This window comes from Lactuca sativa, chromosome 3, assembly GCF_002870075.4.
Source record: "Lactuca sativa cultivar Salinas chromosome 3, Lsat_Salinas_v11, whole genome shotgun sequence".
In the NCBI taxonomy this organism is placed as follows: Eukaryota; Viridiplantae; Streptophyta; class Magnoliopsida; order Asterales; family Asteraceae; genus Lactuca; species Lactuca sativa.
The window spans coordinates 312,500,190-312,525,061 of NC_056625.2; the positions used below are offsets into that span (position 1 = coordinate 312,500,190).

The window sequence follows — 24,872 nt, forward strand, 5'->3', positions numbered from 1 at the left end:
AATGAACTCAACCGGGGTTCTGCAGACACGAGCAGTATGCCCCAGCATGTGGCACCTAGCACAATAGAGTTCCCGGCAGGTACCATGATGATGGTAGCTGCACTTGCTGCAGTGGGGAAGGTCTCCTAGGTATGGTCTTCTTGAGGTCGGGAGGGAAGGATTTACAGGGGTATCGACTGCCTCAGCTCGTTGCCCTTCGGAAGGTCCTGGAGCCGAGGTACTTCCCTCCTCTATCTTGAGTTTTCTCTTTAGTGGGTTCAGTGGAGGTTCTTGGGTGGCTGAGTGTGGAAGAGTGGGTTGCTGCCGTCCATTGCCAGGATTGGAAATCCCGACAGGGCCCTTGCTAACATTGGCGTTGTTAGCATTCAGGTGAGCCATGACAGCTGCTACGGCTGCTGAGACTGTAGCTTGGAACGTAGCTTCATCGAATAAGAGGGCAGGTTTCTTGCTTGCGGATTGGTTACGCTTCTTCGGTGGCATGGTTTTTCCTACACGGAAAGGAATACAAGGTAATGAGAGACGATGGTTAACCCTGGACATTTCTGTCCTAAATAGGTCAGGCCTAAATTTCCCCGTGCCTCGGGTACTGGTTGTTTGAACGTTGACCTACATCCCTATGATGTAGTCCTGGTAATCGAAGTAGGAGTATGAGTATCGGAAAAAGGCCATAAGATGCGAGTCGTTCCTACTAAGTTACCTGTATACCGGGGAAAGGTTTCACTCTCCGGCCTGGAGAGATTTGAGAACGGTTTGGAACGAAACCATGGAAAGAGAGGTTCACAAGGGCAGATAGCTAAAATTTTCTCAATAGAGATGCGGGGATCCGCCCTAATCGTGTATCTGGCAACGGGAAACGACAATTTACCTAACACATAGCGTGAGTAGTGTAACCACTAACTCACTAAACTGCATCATTTTAAGGGTGAATTATCGTGACGAATACGAGGAAAAGACAATTCCCGGGTTCCATGTACTAGCTCCCTCGGTCTGCCTCGTATCTTTGACTAGAATCGGCGTTGGCTTCCTTTGGGGTAGTTTCCTAGGGTTCTCTTCTCATATGGACATATCGAATTTCTACTCCGCCTTCCTTCTGATTCCAACTGTGGGTGTCATCACTTCAGGATGGATGACTGGGAATCTCCGAAGTTTAGGCGAATCTCTCACCATTGTCCCTAAGAGAATATGGGCACTTGGTGCATTCAATAGTCTCGACCCAGTTCATTTATTTCCGAACAGGAAATCTTCTCAATGAATCTCCTCGGGGTCGGAATCAACTCTTCTGTCAAGCACTGAAGTGGGTAGGATTTTCTATAGGGTTCGCGTGAGAATGGAAATGTCTAAAGAATCCTAAGGGATTATTAACATTTCACTGTATGATCCATATCGAGTCCTGCTACGATTACACAGGGTATACAAATCCTATATAGCTTAGATCCGATAGGCCTTCGAATATGTGATACTACTCTAGGACCACATCCCAACGAGGAAAAGGAAACAGAGCGAAACCACACATTCTTAGCCTATGGGATCCTTATTATATAAAATCTTGGAAGTATACCCTCTGTAGTTGTAGGTATATCAACAAGGATCTTTTTAGTTATTCACGCAAGGTTGTTTATAGATTCTAAAATACCCCCATGGTATTTTAATTCTTGATTGAGTCTTATCTTCTGATTATGATTCTGGGATTAGTGTGGAACTTTTAGCGTTCTAAAATACTCCTATAGTATTTTAACTTTATGTTTGGCTCTAGCATTCCTAGTTGGTAAGTTTCAGACCTGCTGCACACCACTATCACTCCCGAGCACACGTTCATCGCATCTCGGATAAATGTAGTTGATCAGGTTACATTTATCCCAGCTTACGATTACATAACTGCCCAGGTTTGACTGTAGTGCTCAACATCCGAAGACTTTTATTATTGTTCTTCTTGTGATACTTTTGTTCGAGTGTTTAGATTCTGGATGTTATTATACTTTGGTAAAATATGGTTATATTTTAAAGTATAATTCTTGGTCAGAGTGTTTTATCCCATTGTATTTATAGGTTGTATATCTTTTATGAATTGATATACTTAGATCACTATAAACAATGCTCTGATACCAATCTGTCACACCCCAAAACCGGAACGGCGGAAACGTTCTGGGGTGGATGACGTCATGTCAAGTATCACAACACATGCATATAGTAATCAAAGTACAACAAGACATTTCATTAATAGTAATAATTTTACATGGTTACATTACATAGTATCAAAGTAATACAAACATAATATATAAAGTGCAGCAAGGTACTTAAGCTATCTTCATCAGCAGCTCCAGGGGATGTACCTGTCTAATTGCTGACCTGAGATTACAAGTTATTTGAAAAGCGAGTATCAGCATTTTTACAAATGCTGGTGAGTTCATAAGCATTTAGTGACATTTCATTCAAATAACTTAATAAAGTAATAGTTTAAGAGGTTTCAGTGTATTAGAGTCTTTTCCCAGAAAATCCTATATTTTCTTTAAATAAAGCAGCCTTCTACCAAGACTGGTCAGTGATGAGTGGTAAAAAGTAGTTTTCCCTAAGTTGCTATCATTATCAAAATACTGAATTTCAATATTGAGGAAAGCAAACGACATCAGGGAATATCATATGCCTCCGCAGTGAGGACTGCTAACTAAGGCAAGAATCCATAGACTCCAGGAAGTTATCTATCGAATGATACGCCTGGTACAGTCTAACAAGTGGAGACACAGACCCCAGAAGGTACCAAATGCAAGGTACAACTAGTAAGGTCCAATTCAGTGAATACAGACCACAGACAATATCAAATGAAAGATACGTCTGGCAAGGTCTAAAACAGTGAACACAGTGAATACAGTGAATTCTGCGAATACAGTGGATATAGACCCCAGACAACATCAGATGAAGGATACGTCTTGTAGGGTCAAAACAGAGGAGACAGACCCCAGACAGTATCAAATGAAAGATACGTCTTGTAGGGTCAAAACAGTGTGACTCTAAAAATGAGTTACCAGCATACAGTGTAAATTTCCGGAGAAATACCGTTACCTTAAGGCCATGAATTATAAGGTAACCCGGGATACTCGTAACCATACTAACCGACACTAGAGTACCAGACGCCCTACAAGCGTCTATATAATGTGACATTTGTCACCCCTTGGCTTGGTGAGCCGTGGACTGTAGCTAGCAGTCAGGGTGCGGGGGTGTCAATCCCGTATAGGCCTATACACACAATGTCCGCTCTCCCTACTGGAGACTCTGGTTACCAACTAGACGACAGAGAAGGCCGTGTCCTGAAGATGCATCCCAAATAGTGGGTTTCTAATGAAAGTGCCGAACTAGAGGTAGAGACTCTTAACTGAATTGACTGAAGTAACCCGTATGTCTAAGCTTGTATACATAGTATATAACTAATGAATCAAACGACCTTCGGATGGATATCCGATCCCACCAGACCACATCTCAACGAAGAAAAGGAAATAGGGTGGACAAACCTTCCTATGTCCTTCAACCATTATTTATATGCGTCTACACAAGCACAAACATACATCTAACTATGCTTGAGTGGGTATCAAGTAAAAGTGATTCTCGTGAAGTAGGAGTGTCTAACAAGTGAAGTGAGAGCGGTCGCAAGTGAAGTATAAGTGTCGAATAAGTATAAGCGCATCGCGAAGTGGAGATGACCACAAGTGAAGTAAGAGCGTATCAAGTATAAGTGAAGTAGACTCGTATCACTAAGTAAGAGGGTGAATAAGTATAAGCGTCATCAGGTATAAGTGACTTCAGGTATAAGCGAAAGCATTACAGAGTAGGAGTATAAAATAAGTATAGGCGAAGCAGCAGTAACTAACAATTAAAAGTATTCATGAAAACCTTTGAAAACTTTATTATTCAGGAAAATCGCATTTGTATTCTTTGGTAAAATAGGTGTGAAAACCTTTAGAAATCTTTGGGAACCTTTTATAAATCAGTTTGAAAATGAATCTTTGATAAGCTATAAAAGTAAGAACTTGAACAATTTAAAAACCCTTTTTGAAAACCATTTACAGTGTCCTACTCGGTAAAACAGTGTACAGTGGTAAAATCTTGTGCATGCGGGTTATCAATCACATGTGATTGATATGATAACTGGCATGTTTAACTTGTAATCCCCCCCCCTATAAAAAAACATTTAAAAGCATTTAAAAGGTTCATTCAGGGGTATGAACTCACCTGGTGTAAGTAGGTCCGACGGTAGTGCCGTTTAGGCGTTCGGGGTCACGCAAGGACTTGAACACACACAAGGACCTATTTTAACATATGATAACATATGTTCACATACAATTAGCATATAATATACTAATTAAACAATTATACACACTCAAAGGAGTGGAAAACACTTTTGGTTGAGTGTTTGGGGTCCCGGGTAGCATTTAAGGGTGCTAAGGGTCTCCTATCAGCTGTGGGACTTTGCTATACTCGCATATCTAGTGTGTAAATGGATTTAAAACACCAAAATGGACCAAACAAGGAGTTTACGGCCCAAACTAAGGGAGTTTACGGCCGTAAACTCCCAAGGTCAATTTCTTGGGTGTTTGATGCTTCTAGCTTGTTCATAGAATTATTCTAAGCACTTTTCCTCAAAGGCATGAGTGGGTTTGAGGTTTCTAAGGGCCTTATAATGGAGTTTACGGCCTAAGAACAACTCCTAAAGGAGTTTACGACCGTAAACTCTAAATCATTGAGTTTTGTGATGTTTCAAGCCCCTAATGCCTTTCTAGTGATTTCTAATGAAGTGTGATGCCATTTTGGGTGATTAAAACCAACATTTGAGGGGGTTTTGGGGAGTTTACGGCCTAGATAATGCTTGGGCCGTAAACTCCAATAAATCCCTCATTTTCCTTGTGTTTAAGCCCTTAATTCCTTTCTAGCATTTTATAGAAATAGCCTATGGTCATTTGGGGGGCAAAAACTACAATTTTGGGCATGGATTAGGGTGTTTACGGCCTTGACCATGTTTGGGCCGTAAACTCCTTTCATTAAATCATTTTGGAGTGTTTCAAGGGTCTAAACTCAAGAGGCTAAGTCCCTAAATTATGTAATAAGCCCTAGGATGAGTTTGGGAGTGTTTTGGGGCACTTTTGACATGATTTTGAGGAGTTTACGGCCTAAGCTTGTGCTTGGGCCGTAAACTCTTGTTTGAGTCCTAAAATCATGCATTTTAATGTTTAAACACCCCTAGGCTATATCCCCTAATTATTTCCAAGCTTATGGACAAGTTTAGAGGCATGTTTGGCACCATTTTAGGGGTTTACGGCCCTAGAATGTTCTTGGGCCGTAAACTCCTTATACCATGCCTTCTTGGATGATTTTTGGGCTATAAACATGAATCACTATGTTTAGAATAAGCTAGGGTAGGCGGACTTACAATTTGGAAGCGTTTGGTTGCGAATTCGGGGCGAAAACGGGTCTAGAGAGAGAGTATAGAGAGAGAGTGTAAAAAGTCTTCCATTTGACTCCACTCACCCATATATAGGTTTCACAGTCGGGGCTCAGTGTAATTTTACCCGATACTGCCGTTAAACGGGGCTTTTGGTCGCACCCGATTTAGTGGTCGTAATAATAAAACTTGACATTTTCTAAATGAATGAAAATGTGTGTCCTGTGTTTTTATTTCCTTTTATCACGACTTAACGACATGTTAAAGGTAATCAAATGGAATGTTTATTAAATTGATGCCCTCTAATTAACGGAACTTTTATACAGTGGAATATTCCGTTAACGGTAACGGGGAAATGTAACGGGACAACTTGGATTGTCACAACTTCACAGTAGGCCACGGGGCCTAAAAGTCCAGGCCCATTTTCTTAAGGCCCAAAAGCACAAAACATTCATTATGTATGTGTATGCGCGACGTACTTGGCACGTACGTTGGCCTTGACCAGGACGGGGGGTTGACCCAGTACGCGCGGCATACCAGGGAGTACGCCCAACGTACTGGCCAACTTCTTATGGATTTCATTCATGACTTAATCCGTTAAGTCTTTACGTCCAAAATGCAGATTCAGGTCCTTTAAGACCTCCTAAACCATAAAGTCACGAACTTTATGTGCTTACATGTAAGGTTGGGGTCAAAACATGATTTTGGTCCTTTTAACAACTTTAAGACCCACAAACACTTGCATGGTTGTGGCTTAACCATCAAGGTCTGATTTTTATGACTCTTAGTGTCTCTAAGAGCCCAAAAGGACAACTATTATGGTATGAAATCATTAAGATGCAAGAAACCTCAACAAAGGAGTCCAAAAGTAACTTTAAACACCCCCAAAAACAAATCTAAGAATATAATGGCCAAGGTTGGAACTTGATACCTCAAATAAGTCAGAAATGGTGCTAATCTTTTGGATCTACAAGCTCTTTGTGGATCCTTGCTCCTTCTTCAAGTTCCTTTCTCTTCCAAAGCACCAAAACTACACCAAATACTCTCAAATAGCTCCCAAATCACAAGAACACACAAAAGTAGGCTAGGGTTTTCGTGGAGGCTGTATGAGGGTGAAGGGAGGCTGAACAACCAGGGGTAATGTTCTTTATATAGAGAGTAAACCCTAAATTTTAGGGTTTAAAGAGATGCACACGTACGCTGGGCGTACGTGCTTGGCCTCCACACTTCCTTTCCGTGAGTATGCTCGGCGTACATGGCAATGTATGCCCCGCGTACGCAGCTTCCTCAACCCATTAGCAAGGCCCAAAGGTCAAAGCCCAAACCAAACCACTCCACACTTCAATTAGGATGAATACTAATAATACCTGGAAAATCCCAGATGCTACAATGTGTTAAAGGTTAGACTCTCGAGGGTCGTACATGAAGATGAAGTTTAAGGTGCACTAGGGTTGGGGAGAGGAACGTTGCAGTGAAGAATAGAGTAATTGTGGGGGTGGGTGGCGACGCCGGTGGTGATGGATGATACACACAGTGGCAGAGAGAATGGAGGGACTGTCGGATGTCTAGCTCCATCCATGGATACGAAGACGGTATAGGTGGTGGGATGCCGGCAAAGGTGGATGCATACATCGACGGACGAAAGTCGTGGATGGTGATGGATGTCAGTTGAGTTGTCTTGGGTGATAAACATGTTTTGGACTTAAATATAGAGAGTTTCTTTTATCTAACCTAAAAATCAATAAAGTATAAATAATAATGGATGGAAAATATAAAATGGAGGCAAAATGGTAATTTAACAGTGACTTAACATATAAATAAATTCACGGTGTTAATTTGAGGGACTAAAACCATAAGGAAACTTTCAAATAAAGACCATTGTTGCAAGTTGGATTTTTTAGACCTTAGTAAAAAAAAAAAGAACCATTTTTATAGTTATCACCCTGTATATAGAATAGATATAAACATATGTGCAAATTATATTGTTTTGCAGACACGATTTTTTGAAGGTGTGGTGAGCTTATAAAAAAAATCGACAGATTGGGTAATTATTTTATTTTATCTGTAGATATTTTATTGCAACTTCTCATCGGGTTTAATTTAAAGACTTAGTCCTCTATTTGTTAACACTATTATACGTTTTGTTCAACAATTGACTATTTCTCTTGAGCATCTCGTACTAGGATATTCCTTCGTACCTCGGTTTCTTCGATTAATAAAGAAATCACAATATTCTGTATGCTTAGACATATTTGTTTCAAAATGCAACCTATCATCTATTTTTTTATGTTATATATACAATTTAACATAAGCAGATTTTTTTTATTTATGAGGATTGAACTGATCAGGTTTAAAACATATTTTAGATATTTTTGATTTGGAGTTGAAAATGACTTCTATGACCACGAAAGTCAACACTAGCATTAAATAACAGTGGGTGTATGTCGATTTTTGAAAGAGACTTGCTAATATTTGGTTAAAAAATCGAAGTTTAAATCTTGGTGTGTTCATTAAGCTTACTAAGTACAAAAGGTTATGATATTGGGTCACATTTCTTAATACTGAGTTGACCCGGCAGTTAACGTTTGCCACACTGGACCGGTTAAAAAATCGAAGTTTAAAACATTAAATACTTGATAACTAATTTAAATCCGACATAGATATATGATATATTTTGAGGATTTGGAGCAAAAAAAGACAAAAAGTAATAACATTATAATAAGATTAAATACCCGTTACAAGAAATTAAAGCCGGTATTATAAAATAAAATGAAAGATTTTACATAGATTTTTCTGATTAGCACAAACGTTTATATATTTTTAATATTATGTTTAACGATATATGTTCAAATTGCTTGTATATACTGAAAAATATTATTCAAGTATTCAACTATAACTTAAAATTTATCCCCATGATGAGAAGTCAAAGGTTGAGAAATGAAAATTTATTATAGAGTCTTCGAATCTTTCAACCAACAATATTAATAGCTGGTTACCTTCTTCTAAATTATTTATATTTTTCTAACATTATACAAAATTATATATAAATTTACTTGGTTTTTCTTGCTTGGAAATTGGAAGCTTAACAATGAAGAAACCGTGAGTTTTTCGTGGATTATAAGTTTGGTCCTTCTACTATTTCTTTATCAATACTTTCTACCAAAAGAATATTAAACTACAGCTTCTATACTAAATTTGCAAAGTGGACGAAATTTTATATTTATATGGGGGAATGAATGTTTTTTAGTTTATGATTTTGTATTTTTTTTTCAGTTAATTAATATAGTAATGATTTATTCATTTTGATCACAAACTAGTTTATTTGTCACTTACGTTATCATATTAACTTCTTCATGTTAAATATGTTTATAATATAATTCTTTGATAAAAAAACATTCAGTAAATATTATTTACCTGTTAGGATTTTACACCATTTTTCTATTTTTCTATGATGTGTGCCAAATCAACATATACATATATAATGTCTATGTTAAAATATGTTACAAATCTAATATTTTGTATAACAATTGTATCACTAAACTAAAATTTTCATACTAAATATGCCATTACACATACTTTTTATGCTAATAAGCACCGATATCAAGGGGTGTTATTTGGTCGTTTTTTTCGGTTTTTTACATCTTAAAACTAACCATAACCAAACCAAAGAAGGTTCGGTTTAATCGGTTTTGGTTAATTCGATTCGATTTACCGGTAAACCAAATAAAATTCTGCATGTAAAAATAAATATTTAAATTAAAAGAAAAAAAAACTTATTAAAATTTTACCAAATGAAAAAAAATACATTAATACATCACATATTATATTCGGTCTTTCACGATATGTTGTCTTGAAGTGTCGATGTAGTCATACAAGTTGTAAAACAATTTAATAAAACTTTACTCGTATATGAAGAGGAAAGAAATAACCTAAGGTTAATTAACACTTGGCTAATTAATTGCTTTTTAATGCAATATATAAACAATTATAAGATTATAATCGTTAATAATTAAATAATGAGTTATCAAAAGCACTTTTAGTAACTAATCCATCAATTTAAATATAAATATTAATTTATAGATATAAAGCTATAAAACTATATATTAATTATATAGTTTATTTGTTTTTTTCGGCTTAACCTTAATAAGAAAAATTTAACCAAAACTAAACCAAATAAAATATCTTTATTCGGTTAACCAAACCGAATTAACCAAATAATCGAATAACCCGAACCATAAACCAAATATTATTTGGTTCGGTTCAATTATTCAGTTTTGATTTTTTATCACACCCTTACCAATATCTGCTCTTAATGAAAGAATATCCACAATCTCATTGACCGTTGATCCAAATAACCAGTTTTCTTAAGTTTTAGCAAAATTTTTTTAACAATTGAAATATTATACTAAAAAGTTAGCAAGATGGTTGCTATGTTATTGATATGCTAGGTTACATCCTGGTTTAGGATGGTTGTTATGTTATTGATATGCTAGATTACATCCTGGTTTAGGATGATTGCTATGTTAGATTTCGGATAGATCGGTATCCTGGTTATAGTATGTTGTTATGCTATTATGATTGTTATATCGGTATCCTGGTATATAGGATGGTGCTATGGTAGTGACCTGGTTAGGTCGGTATCCTGGTTATAAGATGTTGCTATGATTGGTGATCTGTTAGATTGGTATGAGTGTTATATATATGCAAGTGTATGATATTCATGTACAATAAGCTCAACTATCATATTATTCTTATTTGTTTTGTTCTCCAACACGATATCATTACATTATTGACAAAAGCATCCGCAAAACTGAAAAATGATCGTTTCCATTGCCATCTTTTTGTACATCGAAATCCTCATGGTTTCCATCCAAGGGAAACATCAACATTTGTGAGAACCATCATATCTATATTTACCCATCTACCAACTGCTCCATAAACATTATGAACCATTTCACATCGGATAGATAAAATGCTCAAACTCTTCTTTTTATAGAAGAAACATTCATTCACCACTATCAAGATTATCTCTGGTCGGTAACACATTGTTTAGTGATCTATTTTACAAAGAAAATACATTGTTACTAAACTTAACTAAAAATATAAATAATTGCTACACCAGTTAATTAATCCTGGATTTTTAATATATATATATATATATATATATATATATATGGTTAGGTTATTTTGTTTTCACTATCTATTGTGTGCATTATGATTGATTTTGGACCAATCATTTTAATTATCTTAAGAAAGTAATTAATGCATATTACATGTTGAAGATATAATGGATATTAAATACATCTTCAACATTTAATATGTATTAATTACTTTCTTAAAATAACTAAAATGATTGGTACAGAATCAATCATACATGCACACAATAGAAAGTGAAAACATTTGAACCTAACTCTCTCTCTCTCTCTCTCTCTCTCTATATATATATATATATATATATATATATATATATATATATATATATATATATATATATATATATATATATATATATATATATAAAAGGAAAGATCATACATGCTAGTCGTATCAGTATTTTGGTTACCCTTTGAATAAACACACACACATAGTATTATAGTATATAATACTATTATTAATGAGAATCCAAAGGTAAAATGACAAAATGAATGATAAATTACAAAAGTGTATGGTTCACTTTTGTAACTAATATAAATAAATAAGAGATCATATCATAAAACGTAATAAAGTACATGGTGGGTTAGCGTGTGGTTACCCATAACCCATCTTCCATTAAATTAATTAATAGATATGCTAATTTTTTGAATATAAAAATTAATAGATATGCTAATTTTTTGAATATAAAATCATTATTAGAGAAGTTTGTTTCTTAGGTTTTATCATACATGAGAAACTGGAATGTTCGAATTTTTTAAACTTATTTTAGTATGAACATGATGATGATTTTATTCTTTTATTTCTGTATAAAATCCATATATGTTCAAAAAAACATATTAACAATAAATTGTCGTTTGAAGGACAGAAAATACAAAAAATAAAAAATGAAAAGTACAAAATGCATGTTAGAAATAGTCCAAGGACCATTTTGCAATATGATATCTTCTTAATCATAAACCGAGAGAGAGAGAGAGAGAGAGAGAGAGAGAGAGAGAGAGAGAGAGAGAGAGAGAGAGAGAGAGAGAGGTCCATGAAATTGCACCTGTAAATCACTTGAAAATTCAACATAATTTTCAATAGTATACATACATGCATGTATGTATGTATAGCTATCTTATTCTTAGTCAAAGAATGTATATAGCTCAAAACAACTAAACAAGTTATCCCTTTTCATGATATAGTCATTATCACTTTCCGAAATCCTTTTCGATAACATCGATTACATTTTTTGCAATGGTTCGTTAACATAAGGTGTCAAATTTCAATGTCTTACATTCTCTATAGTCTTCTGGAGTTCTCTTTTTTAAAATTCATTTCTCTGTAGACATCACAACTTCGTCTTCAATTTAGGTTTTTCATATGTGATGAACTTGGGGGTTTCAGTTCCTTCGTGTATGATTTTACTTTACAGTGTCGGAGCGTTTTCATCTGTACATGTGGTGTATATAGTAAATTGAGAGAAATTGAAAGTGTCCCGAGTGTTTCCCTTCCATAATTTGATTTCTCCTGTTCATAATTGCAATAGCGTTTGATTTTCGGTTGAAGAAGATAGATACATGTATATGTAAGTAGAATTATTAGGGGGAAAAAGTGTGTCAGCGTTTTTCTCTTGGATTCAATCGATCAGGAGTTCGATTGTGTTGAAGAACACACAAAAACACACATTTAGGTTTTGGAATTGTTCCAGATGGCTGTGGGCGCACAAAGAATGAATCAGATAAGGTATCCTGTTGTTGACACCTCCGATTTGATGGGAAGTAGGCATGAAATCGTTGCAGAAACACCTCCTACTCCTAGAGAAGTTGAAGATAGAATTTATGTGGCAGTGGGGAAAGATTTGAAAGAGAGTCAGTCAACTCTGCTATGGGCACTACGCAATTCAGGAGGCAGACAGATATGCATCCTTCATGTTCATCAACCTGCAGACAAGATCCCCATTAGTAATCTCCTTTTTCTTTTCCCCTATTGAATTGTTTCTTTCTTTCTTGTGCCTTAATCAATCATGGAATTCAAATAGTTTTGTTATTGTTTGATTCATGCTATTAGATTGATAAGTTTGTTTATAAAAATTTTAAGGGCAGTTTTGGTACACAATTTTTAATGTATATTCTAATTTGCAGTGGGCACAAAATTTCGAATAAACCAACTGGAAGCACATCAAGTCTCATCATACCATGAGAAAGAGAAGCAAAATATGCGTCAACTTCTTGATGAATATAATCAAATATGTCAGAATGCAGGGGTAATACTATTTACTATTATATACTTTCATCTTCTTTCAAACTGCTTTTGTTACACTGGACTGGACACAAGCTTTCTAAGGCTATTTTCAATGCGAATGAGGAGGGTACACACGTCTTTTGCACAAACAAGAGATTAAAATCGAGTTCCTATCCTATCCCCACAAAAAATTGCAACTTTTGTCCTATTGACATTATCGTGTGTAACAAATGAGTCTTGAATCTTTAAATTACGTTTTTAACCCTACTTTATGTGATCTCGAATCTTTAAATTAAATTAGGTGACTGCAGAGTTGTATGATGTTGATAACGATTCTATTGAGAAAGGTATTGTTGAATTCATAATCGATCACAATGTCAGAAGGCTTGTCATGGGGGCAGCTGCAGACAAGCATTTTTCAAGGCAAGTTTTAAAATAAAAGCTTTTGATCTTAAATCAATATTACATTTTTATGCTTACTATTACACCTTCGATAATAATATAGGAAAATGGTTGACTTAAAGTCCAAGAAAGCCATCTATGTACGTTTACAAGCAGCTGCTTCATGTCAGATTCAGTTTATATGCAAAGGAAACATCATTTTCACTAGGTATTATATTACTCTTTATGTGTCATTCTTTTTGAATCAAGTAAAAAAGAAGCAATCAACTAACAATACTACTCATATGAATGTAGACAAGGAAGGGTAGATGGAGTTAATGTTTCCCTTTCATCTCTATCACTGCAACCAAACACAACCTCTAATTCCGGACCGAGTTCCTTGAGGTCAAGATCCGTTAGTGAAATTACAGGATTACCCCTGAATAGTCCAATGCGAGACTACCATAGAGCCATGTCCGACAACCGTGGGATTAAAACCTCACCAAATTTTAATGTTGAGTTAATTTCTTCAAGTAGGGTAAGTGTAGGAAGAACATCCGATGAATGGAGTGGGATTTCACAGAGAAGTCGAAGTCCTTCAACAGGGTCTCGATTGTCTACATGTTCCAGTGAAGTGGTGGAGCCTTATGCAATAATTGAAAGTGGTGAAATTGAATTGGAGTATGGTTTCAAGGAGGATATTGATATTCGCCATACTTCACCTCCAAGTGTTTTGGTATGTGTTATGATACCCTCTTTTTATGAAAGTATTTTGCATGATGAAATATGTTTATATTAATGAAGAGTTTATACATGAAACTATGTATAGCAGGAAAGAGGTGTGAATGATGAGCTTTATGATCAACTTGTACAAGCAATGGCTGAAGCAGATAATTCAAAACGAGATGCATTTGAAGAGTCTTTAAGGCGTAGAAAAGCAGAAAAAGCTGCCATTGAGGCTAAACGAAGGGTAAAAACTATACAATTGAAAAACCATTATCATTTTTTGTTACGTTCTTATGTTTAATTAATTTAAAAGGAAAACCCTAGAAAAACCCAACATATGCTAGAAAACCATTATGTTATTTTTGTGTCTATTATTGAATTTGATTAAATTAATGCTTTGGATAACCCAAGAAAACCGGTTGCATAGCCTACCTACATGGAGTTAAAAAGATTATATGACATTATTGATTTAAATTATAAAAGCTTATTTGGAATAGAAATTACAGTTTCTAGAAATTAATGACATTACAGTTTCTGTCAAAATGGTATTGGAATAACAATTAATGTTTTTGAAAATTAATAATGTCACGTAACTTTTTTAGTTCTTCGTTGGTTACGCAACTTATTTTGTTAGGATACCTATTAAAACACTAGGTATGAGACTTATGTATCACATGGGTTTATTTAAAATAAAAAACTAAATAAAAAGTTCTAAACATTTGAAAAGTTTGAATTTATAAGAAAAATAAAAAAAATATTGAATTATAAAAATTAAAGTGTTTTCTTTTCTAAATTTAAACAAATAATTTAGATAAATAAATAAATGAAATTAATGAAGCTTTAATTTAGTAAATTTGAAATTAAAAGGAAAGTTCATTAAGGAAATTAATATGCATTTATTATTGCATTTAAATATTATGTAAATTAATAAATTAGAAAAACCATAAAATGACATTTGGAATAAAAATTAATTCAAAAATAATCACAAAATGACATTTGGCAAATTGAATGAGAGTGTGACAAGTGGCAAAAAAACCTTGATTTATTAGAGTAGATTTTAGGTATGTATTTATAAAAAAAAAATCTATATGTAACAAAAATCAGAAAATATAATGATTTTAATAGACATAAAAATAACATAATGGTTTTTTAATATAATACGTTATAATTGGTTATTATATAAATATATTTGTATATTAAATAAAATTTAATTTGTATTTTTTTTAGAAGTTCTACATTATAAAACAAATACAATAATATTAAAAGCAGACATATAGATTAATAAAAGGAAAAATACATAAACACGAAAAACTTTGACTTTGACCTAATACAAGTAATTGATAAAATACTCACATAAAATGGCATCATTGTTTATTTAATAAGAGCATATTGATTTGTTTTTCGCACAGATAATTGATATATTTGTTAAAAAGTAAAAAATAGGTGTTGATCTGTTGAAAGATTGTATTGATGTGAATTGTCTTATAATCACAGTACACTTCAATAACATAACTTTGAAAGAAATTAAATATCCTCCTACCTTTTGATCTTACTAATCATCCTACCCATTTAAATGATGACATGTGTCATATTAGTATTCTAAAATATCACATTAAATGAGCATTAAATGTTACACATGCCACCATTTAATTGGGTAGGAGGATATGTAGGAACAAAAAGTAGGAGGATATTTAATTTCTTTAACTTTAAAAATACATCAGTAAGATTGTAAATCTTACAGGTCAAAGCATCAGAAGCCTTATATGCGAACGAACAAAAACTCCGACACGAAATCAACGAATCACTTGAAAAAACCAAAGAAGAACACGAAAACATCAAAAGGGAACTAAACGAAGTGTCACAAGAACTCCAAATTGCACTCCAACAAAAATCACATCTCGAAAGTCAAATCGCAGACATTGACCAAACGGTCAACGAACTTGAGCAAAAAATGTTCTCAGCTGTTGACCTTTTGAAAAACTACAAAAAGGAACGCGATGAATTACAAGTGGAATGTGATGATGCACTTAGGCTTTTAGAGGAAATGAAAGAGAAGGAAAGACGAGATGAAGGGTCGAGTTCAAATGCGATGAGTCATCAGTTTTATACCGAGTTTTCTTTTGAAGAAATTAAAGATGCCACGTGTAATTTTGATCAGTCTTTGAAGATTGGTGAAGGTGGGTATGGAAGTATTTTTAGGGTGTCACTCAGGCATACTGAAGTGGCTATTAAAATGTTGCATTCTCATAGCTTGCAAGGACCTTCAGAATTTCAACAAGAGGTAAATGACGGTTTTGCCCTTTTCTTGCTTATAACTTATATACGATTTGAAATTGAAATTTTAACGTGACAGATTTAAAAACTTAGACCTAACTTGTAATTTTGGGTAAAGTAGAGGGACCAAAATTGTATTTTACGGAGGGTAATTTTTAGGACTAATATTATAAAAGCGTATAATTGGAGAAAACCCTAATATTTTTTTTTATTATTGCTATGGCCATAATTTTCTCGTAGAATTATCATTCTAGCCCACTTAACGAAGTTTCATGGTTAAGTTGATTAATTTTTTTGCAAAATCAGTTTTAAAAAGTTCAAATTTAGTCTCGGAGGTTTGCAAAAAATTACATCACATGGTTTTTTAACTTTATTTTTCGTTTTTTGTATACTTTATTTATTTTCAGTTTTTTATAAATATATGTACATTTTTTATTTTCTTTTTATATATATACTTTATTTATTTTCATTTTTTAACTTTATTTTTCAACAATTTTTTTTAACCTTTTAACCTTTTGTTTTCTATTTTTTAGTGTATATATAAAGTATATTAGAGTTTTTTTTTTTTAGGTTTTTTTCATATTTCGTTTCATATTATATTTTATTTTTTTTCATCTTATTACGAAAAAATGAAAATTAAAAACAAATAGTTTGTTTACTGAGAATTAGTGTTTCAATGTGTTATATAACTTGCAAATTAAATCAAATTTCTCTATGTGATATCAATAGATTAAATTCAAGATAATTTTTTTCAATTTCATAATAGACTAAAAAAATAATAATAATAATAGTCGTTCTTTATAAAAAAAACTTGTTATAGTAATTTATATTAAATTCAAGTTCGTTTACTTGAATCAAAGTAAATAAAAACATTAGAAAAACCATAAATAACTAAAAATAAGAAAAAAATAGAAAACAAAAGGTAAAAAGATAAAAAAAAAATCAAATTGTTGAAAAAAAAAGTTAAAAAATGAAAATAAATAAAATATATAAAAAAGAAATAAAAAATATATATATTTTTATAAAAAAAAACCAAAAATAAATAAAGTATATAAAAAATGAAAAATAAAGTAAAAAACCATGTGTTGTAATTTTTTGCATACCTAGGAACCAAATTTGAATGTTTTAGGACTGATTTTGTAAAGAAGTTAATCATATTAACTTAACCATAAAACATAAAACTCGTTAAGAGGGTTAGAATTAGAATGATAATTCTGCGAAAAAGTTGTGGCAATAAAATAATAATAAAAAAAATATTACCGCTTTTTCCGATTAGGCCCTGATTTTTAATAATGATGTCTTGTGTTATTATTCAGGTTAGCGTTTTGAGCAAACTGAGGCACCCAAATCTGGTAACCCTGATCGGAGCATGTCCAGACGCATGGATAATCATCTACGAGTATCTCTCAGGAGGAAGCTTAGAAGATCGACTCACATGCAAAAACAACACTCCGCCGTTATCATGGCAGACACGAATCCGAATCGCCGCCGAGTTATGCTCCGTTCTCATCTTCCTCCATTCATGCGGCGTCGTTCACGGCGATCTAAAACCCGCTAATCTCCTCCTCGATCAAAACCTCGTCACAAAACTAAGTGATTTCGGAATCTGTCGCGTCCTTTCAGAAAACGAATTAACATCCAACAACACATCGCTATGTTGCAGAACAGATCCGAAGGGGACTTTCGTGTATATGGATCCGGAGTTTCTTTCGACCGGAGAGTTGACTTCGAAATCAGATACGTATTCTTTTGGTGTTATACTTTTGAGGCTGTTGACGGGGAAACCGGCTTTGGGGTTGAGGAAGGAAGTGCAGTATGCGATGAATAAAGAGAATTTGAAAAGTGTTTTGGATCCGACAGCTGGCGATTGGCCATTTGTGCAAGCTCAACAGTTGGCTTTGTTAGCGATGAATTGTTGTGATAGTGTTCGTGAGAATAGACCGGATCTTGCGTCTGAGGCATGGAGAGTGCTTGAACCGATGAGGGTGTCGTGTGGATTGTCTTCGTTTCGATTTGGTTCTGATGGACAATGTCAGATTCCACATTACTTCATCTGTCCAATCTTTCAGGTTTTTTTTTTTTTTTTTTTTTTTTTTTTTTTAAAATTGCTTTCTCTTATCTTACTTTTGGGGGTAATTTCAACTCATTTATATGAACATGGATTGATTTTTGGGGGCTAAATGCAAGAAATAGCCGCATAGTTTGATTTATTTGTTCATCTTTATACTTTATACTATTAGAGCATTGAACAAATGCTGTTTCTTTATGATATTGCGTTGAACCAAGTGTCTGAACTCTGTGAGCAATATAATAGTTGAAAATGACAATTTTACCCTTATACAGGAAATCATGCAAGATCCGGTGGTTGCTGCGGATGGATTTACTTACGAAGCAGAAGCTTTAAAAGGATGGTTAGACAGCGGGCATAACACCTCACCCATGACCAACCTTGACCTGGTCAACTCCAACCTTGTACCTAATCACGCCCTGAGGTCTGCCATTCAGGAATGGCTCCAACAATCATGAATGAGAATGACCCGTTGAATGCGATATATATAAATTATAATACATATATGTATATATGGAAATGGTAAAAATTTATTGATTCTATCCATTGTGTTACCTTGATTGTGTTAAACACGGTTGGTTTATATTTGCAGTGTTGTAGTTCTCGGATATAGTAAAACTTTATTAGAGAATGCATATATTTTGTTATCCACGTTTTTTTTGAAATCCATGTTATGTGAGTCAGTGAGTGAGTGGTTTACCTTTTTTTTTTTAAAGTTATTATTCCAACAAGCTAGGACAGTTAAATCAAGTACATAAAAAAAACACCCTATTAATTGGGTGATAAAAGGGGAAAATGACTTATATGGGTAAGAAAATTTTTAAAACGTTTAAAAAAGACCATCAAAGTATTGTTTGTTTAAAAAACACCATCTAACTATATATTTGTATAAAAAACACCAACCAAGTTTATCATTTTGTCAAATCTATAAATGACATGACATCCTTTTTTAGTCTTCCGTGGATTAATTGCAAGGGAAGATCCATTTTCTCAGCGTTTTTTCTCAAAATCAGGAGGGAGTCAACACAGAACCCTCTCTAGGGTTCGTTTCTGCCCCAGTTATTTTTGTTTAAATTGACTGATTTTAACAGTGGACGAATCTGCTCCTGCTTTGGGCTAATCACACATACATCTTTTTTATGACCAAATTGCCCCTGTATATAGTTTTTTTTTGTTAGAATTGACTGATTTTACCAGTCAATTAAGGTGTTGTTTAGAAACTGTTAGTATCCAAGACCATTTACATGCTCGTGCACAAAGACGAATTTGCCCTTGATTGTGACCAAACTGCCCATGTATACATATTTTTTATTATTAAAAACACCCCATGTCCTAGAAAAATATGACACTTCTATACAAAAGCTAATACCAATTTCTCACTACATATCAACTAATAAGAAAAGAAGTGGGGCAACTCTCTAAATGACCAAAATTTGAATTGCAGTGTCACAAATTGACAATTTTTTAAAGCTATAATGAAATAATGTTTTGTTTTGTAAAATATACAAAATCCGTTTGTTGTTGTGTGCAACTAATCCACAAACATTTATATAATTCTTGTTAGTGTACTTTGCAAAGTGGTGCTGAAGTAATTTGGGCAACAAAAGTACATATAACTATATTAATATTCTCTAAATAATCATATATAATGAAATAATGGTTTGTTTTGTAAAATATACAACCCATACTATATTTTTGATAAAAAAAAATATTGATTTTAAGAGATTTTGTCCAAAATGCCCCTATATACTTTTTTTTTTGGTAAAAAATTAACGATGTAATAGTTTTTGACTAAAATGCCCGTATATACTATTTAACAGGTTTGACCCCATCTGAATTGTGATTCAGCTTAAAATTGAATGCCATTTTGACAATTTTATTGCTTTTTAAGACTATTTACTGCTGGAAATATGTCAAATTTGTTACATTTTGCTGCTATAAATAGTAAAAAAATAACTAAACGTCTACAAAGATTCAAGGTAACAGTAAATAATACTGGCATTTCCAACAACAAATCTTCAATTGCAGGGACTAAACTTTGTCATTTTTAGCAGCAAACTTTATTAACCAACAAAAAGAGGTTAATAAAGAATCTAAATGGCATTCCATTGTAACAGCATCAAAACATGACCTGCACTCAAAACCCTCCAAAACAGTCCCTACACTCAATTGTAACAGCCCCTCTGTTGTGATTCCTTTAACTGTGACCAAATTGCCCCTCTGTTGTGATTCCTTTAGATTCAAGGTAACATTGTTTTAAATGAAAAGATCATTTCATAACTTGTTTACATAAATTCTTTCTTAGCTTGTTTACATAAATTCATTTTCTGTTAATTCCTTTCAAGACAAAAAGAAAGAAAGCAGGAACTTATAGCCATGCAAGTAATTTCATTATTTTTCTCATTAATGATTGTACTTCCTTTGCTCTTTCTTGCATAATAATAAACAGATTCAAAGAGGAGTGGAGCCATATGACCACCTGATGCCCCAAATCAATTTATTTGAGCTGGATTTGAACGATTTACAGAAAATCAATTGTCAAGAGGAGAGGAGACGCATGACCATCCACTTGATGCCCTAAATCGATTTATAATATGTAATTTTCATTTAATGCCGAGTAGATGTGCAACACACTACCTAAATATGCCAACTAAGCATTACTTTTGCCAACTCATCCGTTCACCTGGAGATCCGGTTACCACTGGGTTAGATTTGAACAAAAGATAAACTTCGTTGGTATTTTTTGTACGACGCCTATAGTTAAATGTTATTTTTTGAACAACTAAAACTTCAATGGTTTTTTTTGAACGTTTATAAAACTTTCTTACCCTTATAAGTCATTTTCTCATTCAAAATGGAGTATGAGAGGTAGAAGTTAGGCATACCTTTACCCTTACGGAGGTAAAGGGACTCTGTTTCACTTGCATTAGAATGACATCTTTGCATATGCATGTTGAATAAAGTAGTAAAAAACAACATTAGCGACAAATAAATACACACAACGCATAAAAATATTTAATGAGTACCAAGACAAGACAGAGAATAATAAACTATACAAATATTACACACGACCTAAACAATGACCTATGCTACACCACAATCTGTAACCCTTTCTATATGAAGTCATGTTTTTCGAAAAAAATATGTTCCTTCATATCAAATTGACAAATACCATTATACTGTTGATATTCATGATGAACAAGAACATTTACCTACCTATATAACAAATTGTATGGTAAGATTTCATGTCTTCCCACTTTATTTTTGGTCATCCTCTCAATTTAGGCATCTCAAATCATCGAGCTCATGTATGTTTTTTCTTTTTGTCACATCATTTCCACAAACTTTTTAAAAATGTTAGTAACTTAAACCTTTTACACTTATTGATCATTTTTGTAAAATTTAACTAATATACTCTCATCTTTGTGACATATTTTATAAAGCTCTCTTATATAATTTGTTATTTTAAAGCAAATGAAATATTTATCAGTGTTGTAGAAATCGGCCTTAGCGGCCGATTAATCGGCGATTAATCATTTGGCGGCCATAAATCGATTACGATTAGGGTGCTTGGCGGAAATTGGTCAAAATCAGTCAAAGTCAGTCTTGGCGGTCTCGGCGGTCATAGGCGGGAATTTTTTAAAAAATTCAAATTTTTTTAATTTTCAAATATTACACCAAAATTTTAAGCTTTCAAATTTTAAAATATTAAACTAATTTCAAAATTTTAAATTTTTAAATTTTCAAATACTTAGTTTTTTAGGAAATATTAATTTTTTAAATAATTTTATTAATAATTAAGGGTCCTTGATTAATTTCCGATTAATCCCCGCCTAGTCCGATTAATCGTTTATCACCAGTCGACCGCCTAGCTACCGCCGAACGATTTTTACAACCTTGATATTTATAAAATATAAAGTTACTTAGCAATAATATTTAAGTGTTGTTTGTTTTTTCGAAGCAAAAATGTTGAAGTCTACGGACCACCTCTGCAACCCTCTGTAACAGAGACGTAGACCAAACGGCTGCAACATTTAATAAAAAGTTTGTTTGTTTTTAACGTTTGCAGACTGCTGTAATAAGTTAAAGTAAAGTGTGAAAATGTTTGAAGCAGATGGTTTAGTGTTGCGCCACGCAATACACGCACAACGGTTTTTAAGTTATAAGTCTTTTGAAAAACAAACAGTTGTGAATGACCAAGTGTTGTGTGGCGCAGCAATAAATAATCAGAAGTGGTTTTTTAGAGAAAAATAAACAACACCTTAATAAAATCAATATATTACATACAATACACGGAATTAAAATAAATACTACTAAATCTATAGTTCAGATTTCATTTTCATCCCATCGCACCACATTACGTATATGACTATAAAAATAAGAAACGATAAAAATGTCATATGATTAATTCCGAGTTAATATTTAATATTTGAGAAAATTTGAAAATAAAATAACATGTCAGAACTAATAAAACTTTAAAAGTTAAATATATAAGTTAAGTGAATCATTAGATTTTGAAGTGTACCCATCGGTAAGGGTGAGCAAAACTGCAACTGAAAAACCGAAACCGAACCAAAACCGACTTTGAAGTGTACCCATCATTAGACTTTGGTGTTGTGATTGTTTTTTATTTTTCGGTTTTCTTAATCTAGGTTGTTAATTTTGTTTTATTTTTTAAGTCATAAAGATTTGCTAAAAATGAGTTACAACCCAAAACCCATCGGGTTAAATCCAAAACTCAAAACCCATGGGTTGAACCCAAAACCGATGAAACCGACCCACAAACTCAAAAACCGAAATCGACTTAAAACCGAACCCAACGGGTTCTTAAACTCAGAAACCGAAATTTATGGGTTGGATTCGGTTTTACCATAAAATCGACAAAACCTGACCCATGCTCAGCCCTATCCATCAGCCCAACACCATGAAGTTTTGTTGCTTGTCATTTGCTCAACATCACTTACCCAAGAAAATTGCACCTATCGAAAGTTAAATTTCACCTAGCTATTTATCTATTTAATATAAATAATCTTTAAAAAACATTACATAATATTTAATTAAAATAAAAATAATCATTAAAAAAAAACGACATTACATAAATAAAACAAAAGACATTACATAAATAAAAAATAAAAGCAAAAGACATTACATAAATAAAAATCTACACATAATTTTTTTTTGTATATTTTCCCCGAATCGTCATTTTCACGGATAACATAGTCTTGAGGTATCGATTGACATTTTAAGAATTTGCATATTAGTAACATCTAATGCTCACGTCTCAAAGCAATGTTATGTTATATTTTTGTAGTTGAAGGTATTCACCAATTTTCCACCATAAATAATGTAAGTCATTTGATGTCATTTGCTTATCCTCCGACGATGTAGCTGACTTTCTTTTATCCCATCCAACTGGGCGCCAAAGCGGTTTTTTCAGAAGGCATCTTGTCGATATCGTCATGGTCTATCAGGTAATAGTTGGGCATGGATGGACACAACATATTTACCTTTTTTTTTTTTTGGCTTTTGAGTATGTTTGGAACAATTTTATTTGTTGTAATGTAAACAATACGTTTGACCGAAGAACATGTTTAATTTAATTTTAGAACTTACATAGTTGCCAGAAAACACGACTGAGTTTTTTTAGATCGATAATATCATACTCTTGACATTTTTTTTCCGACTAACTTAGACATTAAACTTAGCCTCATCTTTGACACTTGACTTACTTGATGATTTGGTTTTTGTTGAATATGCTCGATACAAAGAGTCGCAATTTCTACTTGTGTGATCGATCATTTGGCAACGACTATATTTTTTACAAGGCAAACAACTCCAAACATGTCTTCTGGAATTTTGATCATTCTTATTTGAAAGCCCTTAGTAGCACATTTGAACCCCAAATTAAGCTTAATGTCTTCTTTGTTTTTGAATAGTTGAAATAGCTTTACATTTCAAGAATAATTTTGGGCTACAACACTTTTACATTTTTATTGTGATAATTCGTAAACGGTAAGGGTTCATGCATTCCAAATGAGTAATTTGTATTTTTTTAGAATCTGAAAAATAATAACGATATTTTTCATGTCGAGGTTTTCAAACTTGTTGGGTCTTAGTTTCTTCTTTTTAGATTTAGTCTCATCCTCAACAAATCCGGTAAAGCTCTGGAATTGTTCAACTAGGTCTCCATGTGAAATTATATTACCATCATTAATCAACAATATTAGTTTGCCTTATCATTTGAAGATTTATCAACATCAAGTGTTGCAGAAAAATCAACAACCTTACCTTTATCCCTAAAATCACCCCCTTCTACATGCCCATTGTAAGAAGGAATATGATTCAATGACATATGTAATAAATTACAAATCTAGTTACTCCTAGCGCCGAAAGACCCATTGTCACCATAATAATTTTCCCTGAAAATCGATTAATACGACTTTTCATAACATGATTAACAATTGTATTGTGTTAAGAGACTTACTACTAACAAAACTAAAAAAAAAAAATTGACATCACTACCATTAAGAATATGCATAACTATGTTTAATTGAGAACATTGAAAAGATAGACATATGTTTTACTCCCTCCGTTCCAAAATTATTGTCCACAAACATAAAA

General features: G+C 33.3%; 1 protein-coding gene across 2 annotated transcripts; it reads left to right on the forward strand.

The window, feature by feature from the left end:
* Positions 1 to 11,654: 11,654 nt before the first annotated feature.
* LOC111920237 (U-box domain-containing protein 33) lies at positions 11,655 to 18,902 on the forward strand. 2 transcript variants are annotated; one of them, XM_023915823.3, is made up of 9 exons: positions 11,655 to 12,522; positions 12,703 to 12,824; positions 13,104 to 13,225; positions 13,308 to 13,412; positions 13,499 to 13,919; positions 14,013 to 14,153; positions 15,651 to 16,190; positions 17,500 to 18,252; positions 18,527 to 18,902. In XM_023915823.3, the coding sequence occupies exons 1-9, from the start codon at positions 12,270 to 12,272 to the stop codon at positions 18,707 to 18,709; spliced, it is 2,640 nt and encodes an 879-aa protein (XP_023771591.1). In that variant the 5' UTR covers positions 11,655 to 12,269; the 3' UTR covers positions 18,710 to 18,902. The 2 variants fall into 2 exon arrangements, with proteins under 2 accessions (XP_023771591.1, XP_023771592.1); XM_023915824.3 differs by having other exon boundaries at positions 14,016 to 14,153.
* Positions 18,903 to 24,872: the final 5,970 nt, after the last annotated feature.

Excerpts from the sequence above, each read along its gene's own strand:
- LOC111920237 (XM_023915823.3), top strand. The coding sequence starts at position 12,270 with ATGGCTGTGGGCGCACAAAGAATGAATCAGATAAGGTATCCTGTTGTT. Across the intron at positions 12,825-13,103 it reads AAATATGTCAGAATGCAGGG|GTGACTGCAGAGTTGTATGA; the intron begins GTAATACTATTT and ends AAATTAAATTAG. Across the intron at positions 13,413-13,498 it reads GGAAACATCATTTTCACTAG|ACAAGGAAGGGTAGATGGAG; the intron begins GTATTATATTAC and ends ATATGAATGTAG.